The sequence below is a fragment of the Panthera pardus genome, unplaced genomic scaffold (assembly GCF_024362965.1).
Source record: "Panthera pardus isolate Hobbes unplaced genomic scaffold, ASM2436296v1 HiC_scaffold_12, whole genome shotgun sequence".
Lineage (NCBI taxonomy): Eukaryota > Metazoa > Chordata > Mammalia > Carnivora > Felidae > Panthera > Panthera pardus.
This window is the reverse complement of record NW_026526677.1, coordinates 7,129,928-7,142,073: the sequence shown is the minus strand read 5'-3', so window position 1 is coordinate 7,142,073 and position 12,146 is coordinate 7,129,928. Positions and strand designations below refer to the sequence as shown.

General features: G+C 44.3%; 1 protein-coding gene across 2 annotated transcripts; it reads left to right on the top strand.

Moving 5' to 3' along the window:
• The first annotated feature begins 1,347 nt into the window (after positions 1-1,347).
• Positions 1,348-4,372, top strand: LOC109246734 (ubiquitin-like protein FUBI). 2 transcript variants are annotated; one of them, XM_019414965.2, is made up of 4 exons: positions 1,348-1,447; positions 1,727-1,809; positions 1,915-2,059; positions 2,464-4,372. In XM_019414965.2, exons 2-4 carry the CDS (start codon positions 1,735-1,737, stop codon positions 2,511-2,513), a joined length of 270 nt encoding a protein of 89 aa, XP_019270510.2. In that variant the 5' UTR covers positions 1,348-1,447; positions 1,727-1,734; the 3' UTR covers positions 2,514-4,372. The 2 variants fall into 2 exon arrangements, with proteins under 2 accessions (XP_019270510.2, XP_053755432.1); XM_053899457.1 differs by lacking the exon at positions 1,348-1,447 and having other exon boundaries at positions 1,471-1,809.
• Positions 4,373-12,146: the final 7,774 nt, after the last annotated feature.

The window sequence follows — 12,146 nt, the reverse complement described above, 5'->3', positions numbered from 1 at the left end:
CTCTGATATGTCTGCTTCTCCCATGTGTGAGGCTCAAGTGAGTTGTGTTTGAAGAATTACGAAAAAACGCTTGGATCGCAAGTCTAAACTCAACATGGTATATCTCTGTTTTTATTTATTAACAATAATGTTTTACTTATTCTGTGCCAGATACTGTTCCAAATGCTTTATAAATACATTGACTTACTCAATTCTCATAGGAGTAGGTTCTATTATTTCCATTCTCAGATGAGAAAGCTGAGGTACAGGTTACGTGACTTGCCGATGATCATAGAGATTGTAAGCCACGGAAATGCGATCTGAATTCAGTCTGGCTCCAAAGTCTGAACCATTATACCAGGCCAAGATAAAAGGTTTTCAACATTTAAAAGTCTTTCTGATACACGTTTTTCCTGGTTTTAGTTTTATGCAGGCATACCCAACACCATGCTAAGTGAGAGTTGTACCTATTTCCTGCAACCCTTCTAGAGAGTAATTATTGTTGCCCAGCTTCACAGAAGAGTTAGACCCTCAGGGTAAAATGTGAGCTGGGATTCAGGCCTAGGTTTTTGTTTTTGTTTTCCCCTACAATCTATGACATAACTATTCTGCCATAAGGAGCCTCGTGGAGTATTTCTTTCCAACACAATACCCCGGTGCTAGATTAGGTCTGAGGGTTACAACGGAAAGGGGCTGCCAAGGTGGGGGTGGGCTGAAGGCCCTCTGGGACCCACAGTTCCTGGGCGTCCCACTCGGTCTGCCTCCTGCCCCCAGTCTAAATGAAAAGAGGGAGCCGAACTAAACATGCTGCTCCTTGTAGTTGAGGCCATCAGGGACCATGGCCACACCCGAAGCCCCGTGGTCGTTCTGTCCCTCTACGCATTTTTTCGAAGATTTTATTTTTAAGTAATCTCTACACCCAACATGGGGCTCGAGTTGACAACCTCAAGATCAAGGGTCACTCGCTCCTCTGACTCAGCCAGCCAGGCGCCCCTGTCCTGCGCACTCTTTGCTACCTCCTCTCTTTCTCTGCACCCTCACCCTATCTGTGCTTAAAACAGATGTCCACCTCGAAGGAGAAAACCGAGGTTCTAGCGGGCTACTCGTTGCTCCGAGGTCCCGAGAAATGGCTGGACTTCCGTGTGAGTGTTGGGCTAAGCGGCTCCCATCACCTGCCGCATCCCACCAGCAGCAGACAGCCCGCTTTCCAGCTCTGCCAAAAGAGCCTGAGGACGTGGGCCGCCATCTTGGCGCCGCCTCCGAGAGCCTTTGCCCGCCCTGGGGGGGGGGGGGGGGTGCCCGCGCGTGCGCGGACCGCGGGGGGCGTGGCGAAGGGCGCGGGGGCGAGGCCAGAGGAGGCGCGGGGCAGTGACGCAACGCGCCCCTAGTGGCGGGTGTCTTCGCGCCTTCGCTCTGTAGCCTCTGGATTCCGTTTCCACGGTTACGGCGGCGCGAGGCTCGGTCCCAGGTAAGATCCGGGTGGAACGGAAACGTGATACTTGAGGGACCGAAGGCAGCAAGGCTTAGGGGAACGGGGAAGCGGGACCTGGGCTCGGGGTCGGGGGAGGTCTAACCTTTCGCCCCTGTGCGTGCCCCCACTGCGGGCTCTGGTTAGCTCTGCCCGGCGATTCCCCAAGGATGCTGTCCCGCCCACTAGTGTTCTTCTGCCCCACGAACTGTCCTGGACCCCCACAACCCCTCTTCCCGAGTCTCCCAGCTGCTGACCTCACTCTTCTCTGTCGCCAAGTCACTGACATGCAGCTGTTTGTCCGTGCCCGGGAGCTGCACACTCTTGAAGTGACCGGCCTGGAGACAGTTGCCCAGATCAAGGTAAAGGTGATAGTGTATCCCTGAGCTTCCCTAACCCATGTGCCCTGTGCCTGGCTTCCTGTGACTTCCCCGGAGAACACTCTTGACCCTCCCTTTCTTCCCTAGGCTCATGTGGCCTTCCTGGAGGGCCTCACCACTGAAGACAAAGTCGTGCTTCTGGCAGGTTCTCCCCTGCAGGATGAAGCCACCCTGGGTCAGTGTGGGGTAGAAGCCCTGGCAACCCTGGAAGTGGTTGGCCGAATGCTAGGAGGTGAGTCGGGCTGCAAGAGGCCGAAAGGTACCATGGGGTTCTTTATGATCCTTACACTTACTCACTTGGTTTGCCTTTCTCAGTGTCTAGCATATTTTGCCTTAATTTACCGTGTCTAAAAGTCGGCCGATTTTGTGTTAAAATACAGTATCTGGCTTTGCTTCAGCGATTGGGTAGATCTGGTGGCAAGGGGGGCCTGTGTTCCCACATACTAACAATCTGCCCCGGCTGAGTCGTGGCCGTGCCCTTTGGAAGGCTTTACAGTTTGCTACAGGTTCCATTCCTCCCTCCTCCACTCCTCGGAACCAATGTCAGTCACCATTTTATCTTCAGGCTTGTGGTGGTGTTTCTCTTACAGTAAAGAAAAGTGAACTCTGTTTTTGTACCCGTTTCTCTGTCAAAAGTGGGAAAACGAAAGATGGATCGAGAGCATCGCATGTTTCAAGAAAAGTGAGAACGAGCGTATTTCTTTGTGGAAGTTAAGAATAGCCCTGTGTGTTTAATATGTAACCAGACTTTGTCTGTGTCAAAAGAATACAACTTAAGACGCCATTACGAGACAAACCATAGTAAGCACTTTGACCGGTATACGGAAGAGATGCGTGATGAGAAACTTAATGAACTAAAGAAAGGACTAAACTTTCTTCAGCATCTGTCATCAAATACAAATAAACTAAGTGATGCTGCCGTGAAATGCAGTTATGTCATAAGTGAGAAAATTGCCCGCGCATCAAAACCTTTTACAGATGGTGAGTTTATAAAAGACTGTCTCTTGAGTGCTGCGGAAATCCTGTGTCCTGAGCAGAAACCAACATTTGCCAACATAAGTCTAACTGGAAACACTGTTGCTCAGCGAGTAAAAGATCTGGCTGAGAACCTACAGGACAAGTTGCGAGAAAAAGTGAAATCATTTGTGACATTTTCTATTGCAGTTGATGAGAGCACATACATAAATAATACGAGCCAGTTGATTATATTTATCCGGGGTGTTGATGAGAATTTTGACATCACTGAAGAACTTTTGGACATGGTGCCCATGACAGACCCAGCATCTGAGGATGACCTATTTTTGTATGTTGAGAAAAGTCTTGAAAAGTTCAATGTTGACTGGTCAAAACTAGTAAGTGTAACCACAGATGGTGCTCCTGCGATGGTCTGTGATCACACTGGACTTGTTGCAAAACTTAAGTCCAAGGTCAAAATGCTCTTCAAGGATGCAGAGCTTAAATCTATCCACTGCATTATTCACCAGGAATCGTTCTGTACTAAAAAGTTAAAGCTAGAACATGTCATGGATGTAGTGATTAACACAGTAGACTGGATACGCACCCGTGGCTCCAACCACAGGCAGTTCGGGGCTTTGCTTGAGGAACTGAATGCCCAATACGGGAATCTCCTTTACTATACAAAGGTAAGGTGGCTTAGTCGTGGCATGGTGCTGAAGAGATTTTTTGAACTGATAAAAGAGATAGACTTGTTCATGTCTTCCAAGGGCAAACCCCTTCCCCAGCTCACCAGTGAAGACTGGATCAGAGACCTGGCCTTTTTAGTTGACATTACAAACCATCTGAACACTTTGAATATCTCCCTTCAGAGACGTTCACAAGTAGTGACACAAATGCATGATTCAGTTTGCTCTTTCCTCGCAAAATTGAGTCTCTGGGAAGCTCATTTGGCGGCACATAATCTGGCTCACTTTCCTACACTGAAATCAGTTTCCAGAAACGAACGTGATGGCTTAATCTACATCCCCAAAATTGTGGAGTTAAAGATGGAATTCCAAAAAAGGTTCTTTGATTTCAAACATTATGAAAATGAACTCGTACCGTTTAGCTCACCTTTCTCAATTAACATCGACCGCGTTAATGAAGAATTACAAATGGAAGTTATTGAACTGCAGTGTGTAATACGGTATTAAAAACTAAATATGATGACATTGGAATACCAGAATTCTACAAATACCTCAGCAAGAGTTACCCCAAATATAGAAAACATTGTGCAAAAATTCTGTCCATGTTCGGAAGCACCTACGTCTGTGAACAGCTGTTTTCTGTTATGAAATTGAGTAAAACTAAGTTTCGCTCCCAACTAAAGGATACAGGATTACACTCAGTTCTCCACGTTGCGACTCGAAATATGAGACCAGACATTGACATCTTGGTGCAGAAAAAAAGGTGTCAGGTTTCTGGTTCCAAATCAAAGGAATAACAGATTATGAACAAAGATTTTCATAATTAAAAGATTTCTGTTTTTCAACACGTATGTTTTTAATTTTGTCTCTGAAACACCCAGTATCATGAACTTTATATGTTACACACTTGCAGTGTGGTTCGATTGCAAAAAAAAAAAAAAAAGTTTAGGTTGTTTGTTTTTCCCTTGGCATTTGATTTTTCATATACTCGGGCCTGTTACGCTTGTCTAACTTACTTGGCTACCCAACTTTAGTTTGAGACTTCGGCCTGATGGAGCTGGTTGCCATACTTCGTGTTTGTTTTCCTACTTGTCTCAAGCCAGGGAAAAACCGTCACTTGCTGCCTCGAGCAAAATGCCTGAGCTGTAGACTTCTTACGCATCTTTGAGCCAGGTTGTGCTACTTATCAATTACTTGCTTCTCCGCTCCAAATTCATTCTTTGTTGTCTGCTCTCTAAAAATGGATCTGGGCCCTTTAAATATCTTTCCTCTGGCAGCAGGCCTGATGTTAAGCTTTGTCAGTGGAGGGCACTGGAGACACGTTTCAAAAGGAAGGAGTTTTCCTTCCTGGTTTGCTCACTTGGCGGACTCCTGCAGTGCAGCTGATGTCTCCAGCACCAGTGTCCTGCAGGGCCCGCAGTCAGCAGCATCGCCTGGCTTATCCCTACAGGCAGTTGTATGATGCAATCTTTCTGCTGAGACACTTCACCATGAACAGCCTTCCCCAGTACCCTAAAGGGGAGATTTCCAGCAAATTCTGCCAGTGTGGCACTGCAACAATTTCTCTGTGTTTCTTCTGTATCTATTCTGTATATCTGGATGTATCCAACATGGGCTAGATTTCAGCCCTCCAGTTGGGAGCCTCTTCCCTGGGCCTCTACTCAGCCCCTGAGATAGTTAGCAGCTGGCCCTTATCCCTGGTATTTCTTTAGAATTCTTACAAGACAATCCATAACTTTTATGTTAAATCGTGGTTTAAATTATCGTGTGGCTTCTTCCGATTGGACCCTGACTGGCACAGGCCCTATTTCTTAGCTCTCTTGGGGTTCCCCCAAAATGAGCATGTTTGGATTCTGGCAACAAGGAAGACAAATGTGCATGTACTCAAGCCTTCGCCTTTCCCTGAGTCAGCATGTCACTAGATGGAGAGGAGATGTCTCCAGGCCCCGTAGCATTTAATCAATCATGCAGACTGTTTTTATGTTTATAATAATTGGTTGTAACTCATCACTGTTGTACTTCAACTATAACCTAACTTGACAGCAGAAGAAAATGATTGGGCCAATGCAACAAATATTCGTCAAGAACATACCATGTGCAAGATCCTACTCTGGGTGCAAGCTGGTTCTGTCGTTCGTTCATTCCATGATCTTGAGCCGGTCACCTTGTCCCCCGAGCTTTACCTTCTTCACCCATAAAATGAGGCTGTTGCCAGACGTATCAGTTATCTGTTAACCACATTCAAGTTACTTCAAAGTGTAGTGGCTTAAAACAATAAATATTCATTATCTCACTGGTTTCTGTAGGTCAGGAATCTGGGAGTAGCTTAGCTGGGTGGTTTCTCTCTCTTTTTTTTAATGTTTATTTATTTATTTATTTATTTATTTATTTATTTATTTAGAGAGACAGAGAGCATAAGCAGGAGAGGGACAAAGAGAGAATCCCAAGCAGGCTCCATGCTGACAGCACAGAGCCTGATGTGGGGCTGGAACCCATGAACCATGAGATAATCATGACCTGAGCCGAAATCAAGAGTTGGACACTTAACCAACTGAGCCACCCAGACACCCCATCAGCTCAGTGTCTCTTAAAACGTTGTAGTCAAATTGTCAGCTGTACCTGCAGTCATCTGAAGGCTTTCCTGAGGCTAGAGGATCCCTATCTCTCATGACTTCTCCACGAAAATCAGCTGCCGTGTTGTGAAAAGGCCTACGGAGAGGCCCGTGTGGTTGCAGTCAGATGTCTGTGGTGGCTATAGTCAACCTGAAGGCTCACCTGGACCACATGTTCATGATGGCTCATTCACAAGGCAGCCAGAGACCCCCGTGTAGCCTGGGGGCTCTCGGGGCTATAGATGACCTCTCCGGCACAGCGGTCTCAAGGTAGTTAACAACAGAATCTGACACAGCCCATGTCTCCCTCCTCTGACATTTCCTTTGCTTTCCTCTCACCACACTGGTGACTCTCAGCCTCCTTTATGGTTCTCGTTCACCTCCCAAATTCTAAACATTGAAGCTCCTCAGGGGTTCTTCTCCAATTATATTTCTTCTGTTGGTGCACATTCCCTGGGTCTCCTGGCTTTAAGTTAGTATTAATATGCTCTTAACTCCCAAATTTTCACCTTCAGCCAGACCTCTCTTTCCTAAGTCCAAAATGGAGCTGCTGGTCTTTCCTCCAAATCTACACCTACTGCAGTTGGTAGCAATTCTGTCATTCGTGCAGCTCCGGCTAGAAAGCTTGGAACTATCCTTGGTTTTTGAAAATTGTCCACACTGGAAATTGTCCACTGGGTTTAGAGACTGGAATCCCTGGCGACCTTGGGGAGAGCCCTTTGGTGGCAACGTCAAATATGACAGTTCCAAAACCACTAGACCATTTATTCAATAGGCACTGACTGTGCCATAGCTGTTGGTGAGATTGTGTCGCTGGGATCGGGCAGGCGGGCAGGGTACTACGTAACCAGCAGCTAGCCTCCCACGCCCCAGAAGGGAGCCCTGAAGGCCTCTGAGCAGTTACAATCAATAGCATAAGATTTAAGAACATAGCTCCTGGAGTCCTCAGAGCTTACTGATTTCTGTTTTATATACATTGGTATCAAGTAGGGTCTGATTTCTAGGATCAGAGCCACTAAAACAAGAAATTGCCATGGGATAGCAGGCCTCCTGTAGGTGGGCAGTTGACTGCCTCACCCAAAAGAGGGAAACAGAAAAAATTATTAAAAAACAGAGTTCATGGAGCGCCTGGGTGGCCCAGTTGGTTAAGCGTCCGACTTTGGTTCAGGTCATGATCTCACGGTCTGTGGATTCGAGCCCCGTATCACACTCTGTGCTGATAGCACAGAGACTGGAGCCTGCTTTGGATCTGTGTCTCCCTCTCTCTCTGCCCCTCCCTTGCTCATGCTCCGTCTCTCTACACCCCCCCCCCCCAAAAAAATTTTTTTTAAAAAAGCAAACAGTTCAAAAAGGCACAATTGTAGTGACCATTAAGTGTAGGACAGACAACTGGTACATTTCACCAGTTGGCAATGAAGTCAAATGCAGAGAGGCCACAAACACCCATAGGGCTATCTGGCCTGTCTCCTGACTTTATCACAGCCTCACTGTGTAACCTCCTGCAACTCTCTGGACTTGTCCTTAGTCTTTTAGTTTGTAAATTGTGAATACTAATCTCTGCCTTGCCTATTAGAAAAAAATATGAGAAATACATTGTATAAATACAGTTAAGATGTAGTATAGGAGCGCCTGGGTGGCTCAGTTGGTTAAATGTCAGACTCTCAATTTCAGCTCAGGTCATGATCTCACGGTTCATGAGATCAGGCCCCACATCAGGCTCCATGCTGACAGCGCAGATCCTGCTTGGGATTCTCTGTCTCCCTGTCCCTGTCTGTCTCCCCCATTTGCGCTCGCTCTCACTCTCGTCCTCTCTCAAAATAAATAAATATACTTTTTAAAAATGCAGTATAAATACAGGGGTTATTATAAGATACTGGACAAAATATAGTCTGTGAGAAAATGGAAATAACCTGGTGTTTATTGATCACCTTCTATGTGCCCGGTGCTGGCTGCTGTACAGGTATTATTAGGTTCAGTGTTAGAGATGAAAAACACAGAGTACAGAGAAATTAACTAGCTTCCCATTGCCAGGAAATGGCCACACTAAGTCTGCTCAAAAGACCAGAGGTAACCTCCATCTTTAGGCCCAGCTGGATCCAGCAACAAACGATAAAATTAATACAACTTTATATCCTCGTATCAGCTTGCTCCGGCCGCCATCACAAAACACCACAGACTGAGTGGCTTAAATAACAGAAGTTTATTTTCTCACAGTTCTAGAGACTGGAAGTTCAAGAAAAGGTATTGGCCGGTGTATATTCTGAGGCCTCTCTCCTTGGCTTGGAGATGCTGCCCTCTTGATGCGTCCTTACATGGCCGTTCCTGGCAACCCCTCCACTTCTCGTAAGTCATGTTAGACTAGGGCCTCATCCTAATGGCTTCATTTTAACTTAGTCACCCCTTTAAAGAACTTACCTCCAAATACAGTGGCATTCTTAGGTACTGAGGATTAAGACTTCAACACATAAACTTGGGGATCAGGGACGGGGGCACAATTCAGTCTAAAAAGTACCACACTAACAGAAAGGCTCCTAGGTATTTTATTCCCTTAAATCGTGAATGCTTTACAGATTTATGTCATAGTTCTCCTTGTCCTTCTGAACAATACAGTGACTTCCTTTCCTTTCAAATGTATATCCAGTTCTCCCTTCAGTTTCATTTTCCCTTGTTTATTCTGACTCTGTGTTTTCAACCCTGCTTTTGAATTACCTTTCTAATTGTGTATTTTCAACCTTTTCAACTTTGTATAGTTTTGAAAGCAAACGTCTCTCTTCCCTGTGGATGCCTGAGTGTTTTCTGGAGTGGTGGGGAGGGATCTTGAGGGTACCGTTTGAAAATAAGATCTAGGGGCGCCTGGGTGCCTCAGTTGGTTAAGTGTCCAACCTCAGCTCAGGTCATGATCTCATGGTTCATGAATTTGAGCCCCGCATTGGGCTCTGTGTTGATGGTGCAGAGCCTGTTTCAGATCCTCTGTCTCCCTCTCTCTGCCCCTTCTCTGCTCATACTCTCTTTCTCTCAAAAAGAAATAAACATTTTTAAAAAGGTTGATTTATTTTGAGAGGGAGAGGGAGAGAGAGAGAATTCCAAGCAGGTTCTGTGCTGTCAGCACAGAGCCCAGTGTGGGGCCCAGTCTCCCAAATCATGGGATCAGGACCTGAACTGAAATCAGGAGGTGGACGCTTAACTGACTAAGCCGCCCAGGTGCCCCTAAAAAGCTTTTTTTCCTATTGTTTAAATCTCTTTATAAGATAATTGGCTGTTTAAGGCAAAATAATACATATTACAATAATGTAATGTATTATAACAAATGTATAAATAAAATATATGAAAATTATAGCACAAAGGCAGAGTGGGGCAAAATAGAAGCATAGTATTGTAGGGTTCTTATACATTCTGTGATATAATGTCTGTGATAAGTTTAAGATGTATACTGTAAACCCTAAGACAACCACCAAAATGACATGACAAAGAGTTATAGCTAATAAGCCAAAAAAGGAGACAAAACAGAATCATAAAAACAATCTAGAAGAATACAATAAAGAGGATAAGGGAAACAATAGAGGGGACAAATAGAAAACAAGCAGCAAAATACTATCAACATTAAATGAAATGGTCCTAACACTCCAATTAAATGTGATGGATGAAAAAATCAATACCCGACCATATATTGCCTATAAGAACCATACTTTTAAGAAACAAATAGGTTAAAAGTAAAGGAATGGGAAAAGATACACTAACAATAACAACAACAACAAAAGATGCTGCAGTGGCTCTAATAATACCGGACAAGTTAGGCGTGCCTGGGTGGCTCAGTCGGCTAAGCATCCAACTTCAGCTCAGGTCATGATCTTGTCATTTGTGAGTTCAAGCCCCACATCAGGCTCTGTGATGACAGCTCAGAGCCTGGAGCCTGCTTCAGATTCTGTCTCCCTTTCTCTCTGCCCCTCTCCCATTCTCCCCCCCACCCCTCTCTCTTTCTCTCTCAAAAATAAATATTAAAAATCGGGGTGCCTGGGTGGCTCAGTCAGTTGAGCATCTGACTTCAGCTCAGGTCATGATTTCACTGTCTGAGTTCGAGCCCCGCATTGGGCTCTGTGCTGACAGCTCAGAGCCTGGAGCCTGTTTCAAATTCTGTGTCTCCCTCTCCCTCTGCCCCTCTCCCACTCATTCTCTCTCTCCCTGTCAAAAATAAACATTAAAAAAAATTTTAATGAAAAAATAAATATTAAAAAAAATTTTTTTTAATACCAGACAAGTTAGGTTTCAAAACAAAGAATATTACCAGGGATAAACTGGGTCATTTCATAATGATAAAGGGGTCAATTCATAAAGAGGACAGAACCTTCCTAAATGCTTATACATCTAATAATAGAGCTTCAAATATACACGAAACAAAAACCGGCAGACCTGCAAGGAGAAATAGGCATAGTCAAGTAACCATCATAAATTTCAATATCGAATAGAACAATAATTGATAAAACAAGTAAACTGAAAATCAGTCAAGATACAGAAGATGTGAACATTACTATCAACCCACTTGACTCAATTGATATTTTTTGGACCTAACTGACATTTATAGAACACTCCACCCAACAACAGCAGAATAAACATTTTCTAGGACAGAAAATTTACCAAGATAGACCATTTTTAGGCCATAAAACAAGTCTCAATAAATGTGAAAGGAGTCAAAACATAGAAAGTATATTCTTTGACAACAATGGAATTAAATTAGAACACAAAGATCTCTGGAAAATCCCCAAATATTTGGGAACTAAATAACATACTTTATTATTTTTTTAAAGTAGGCTTTAAGCCCAATGTGGGGCTTGAACTCACAATCCCGAGATCAAGAGTCTCATGCTATACCAGCTGAGCCAGCCAGATGCCCCTAAATAACATACTTTAAAATACCCCATAGATCAGAGAAGGAATCAAAAGGGAAATTAGAAAGTATCCTGAACCAAATGAGAATAAAAAAACACAACATATGGAAATTTATGGGCTGCAGGTAAGCAGTACTTAGAGGGACATTTATACACTAAACGTCTATATTAAAAAAAAGACCAGGGCGCCTTCTAACTAAGTCAAGGTTGCAGGATATAAAATCCATACACAGAAATCATAGTATTTCTATATACTGTCAATGAACCATTGGAAATTTTATTGTATTTATTTTTTTTTTTAATTTAAGTAATCTCTACATCCAGCACAGGGCTTGAACTCACAACCCCAAGATCAAGAGTCACATGCTTTCCCAACTAAGCCAGCCAGGCACCTCAACTATTTCATTTTTTAAGTGCTATTGCAAATGGTTTTGTCTTTTAAAATTTTTAATTTTCAGGGTGCCTGGCTGGCGCAGTTGTTAGAGCACGTGACTCTTAATTTTTTTTTTTTTTCAACGTTTTTTATTTATTTTTGGGACAGAGAGAGACAGAGCATGAACGGGGGAGGGGCAGAGAGAGAGAGGGAGACACAGAATCGGAAACAGGCTCCAGGCTCCGAGCCGTCAGCCCAGAGCCTGACACGGGGCTTGAACTCACGGACCGCGAGATCGTGACCTGGCTGAAGTCGGACGCTTAACCGACTGCGCCACCCAGGCGCCCCGAGCACGTGACCCTTGATCTCGGGGTCATGAGTTTGAGCCCCACATTGGGTGTAGAGAGTACTTAAAAATACACTTTTAAAGGGGTGCCTCGGTGGCTCAGTTGGTTAAGTGTCTGACTTCAGCTCAGGTCATGATCTCGCAGTCTGTGAGTTCAAGCCCCAAGTTGGGCTCTGTGCTGACAGCTCGGAGCCTGAAGTCTGCTTTGGACTCTCTCTCCTTCCCTCTTTGTCTGCCTCTCCCCCACTCACACTCTGTCTCTCCCTCTCTCAAAAATAAATATTTAAAAAACTTTTTAAATACACTTTAATAAATAAGTAAATAAATAAATAGTGAAATAGCTAGGGATGAATTTGAAAAATGGCAAGACCCTTACTCTGAAAATAATAAAAAATTATTGAGAGAAATTAAGGGATTTAAAAAATGAAGATATACTGTCTCAATATTGAGATGAGGTATGAC

Bases quoted from the DNA above. Each gene is read 5' to 3' on its own strand.
- LOC109246734 (XM_053899457.1), top strand. From the start codon at position 1,618: ATGCTGTCCCGCCCACTAGTGTTCTTCTGCCCCACGAACTGTCCTGGA. The intron at 1,810-1,914 runs GTAAAGGTGATA...TTTCTTCCCTAG, and splicing joins AGACAGTTGCCCAGATCAAG to GCTCATGTGGCCTTCCTGGA. The intron at 2,060-2,463 runs GTGAGTCGGGCT...CTCTGTCAAAAG, and splicing joins GGTTGGCCGAATGCTAGGAG to TGGGAAAACGAAAGATGGAT.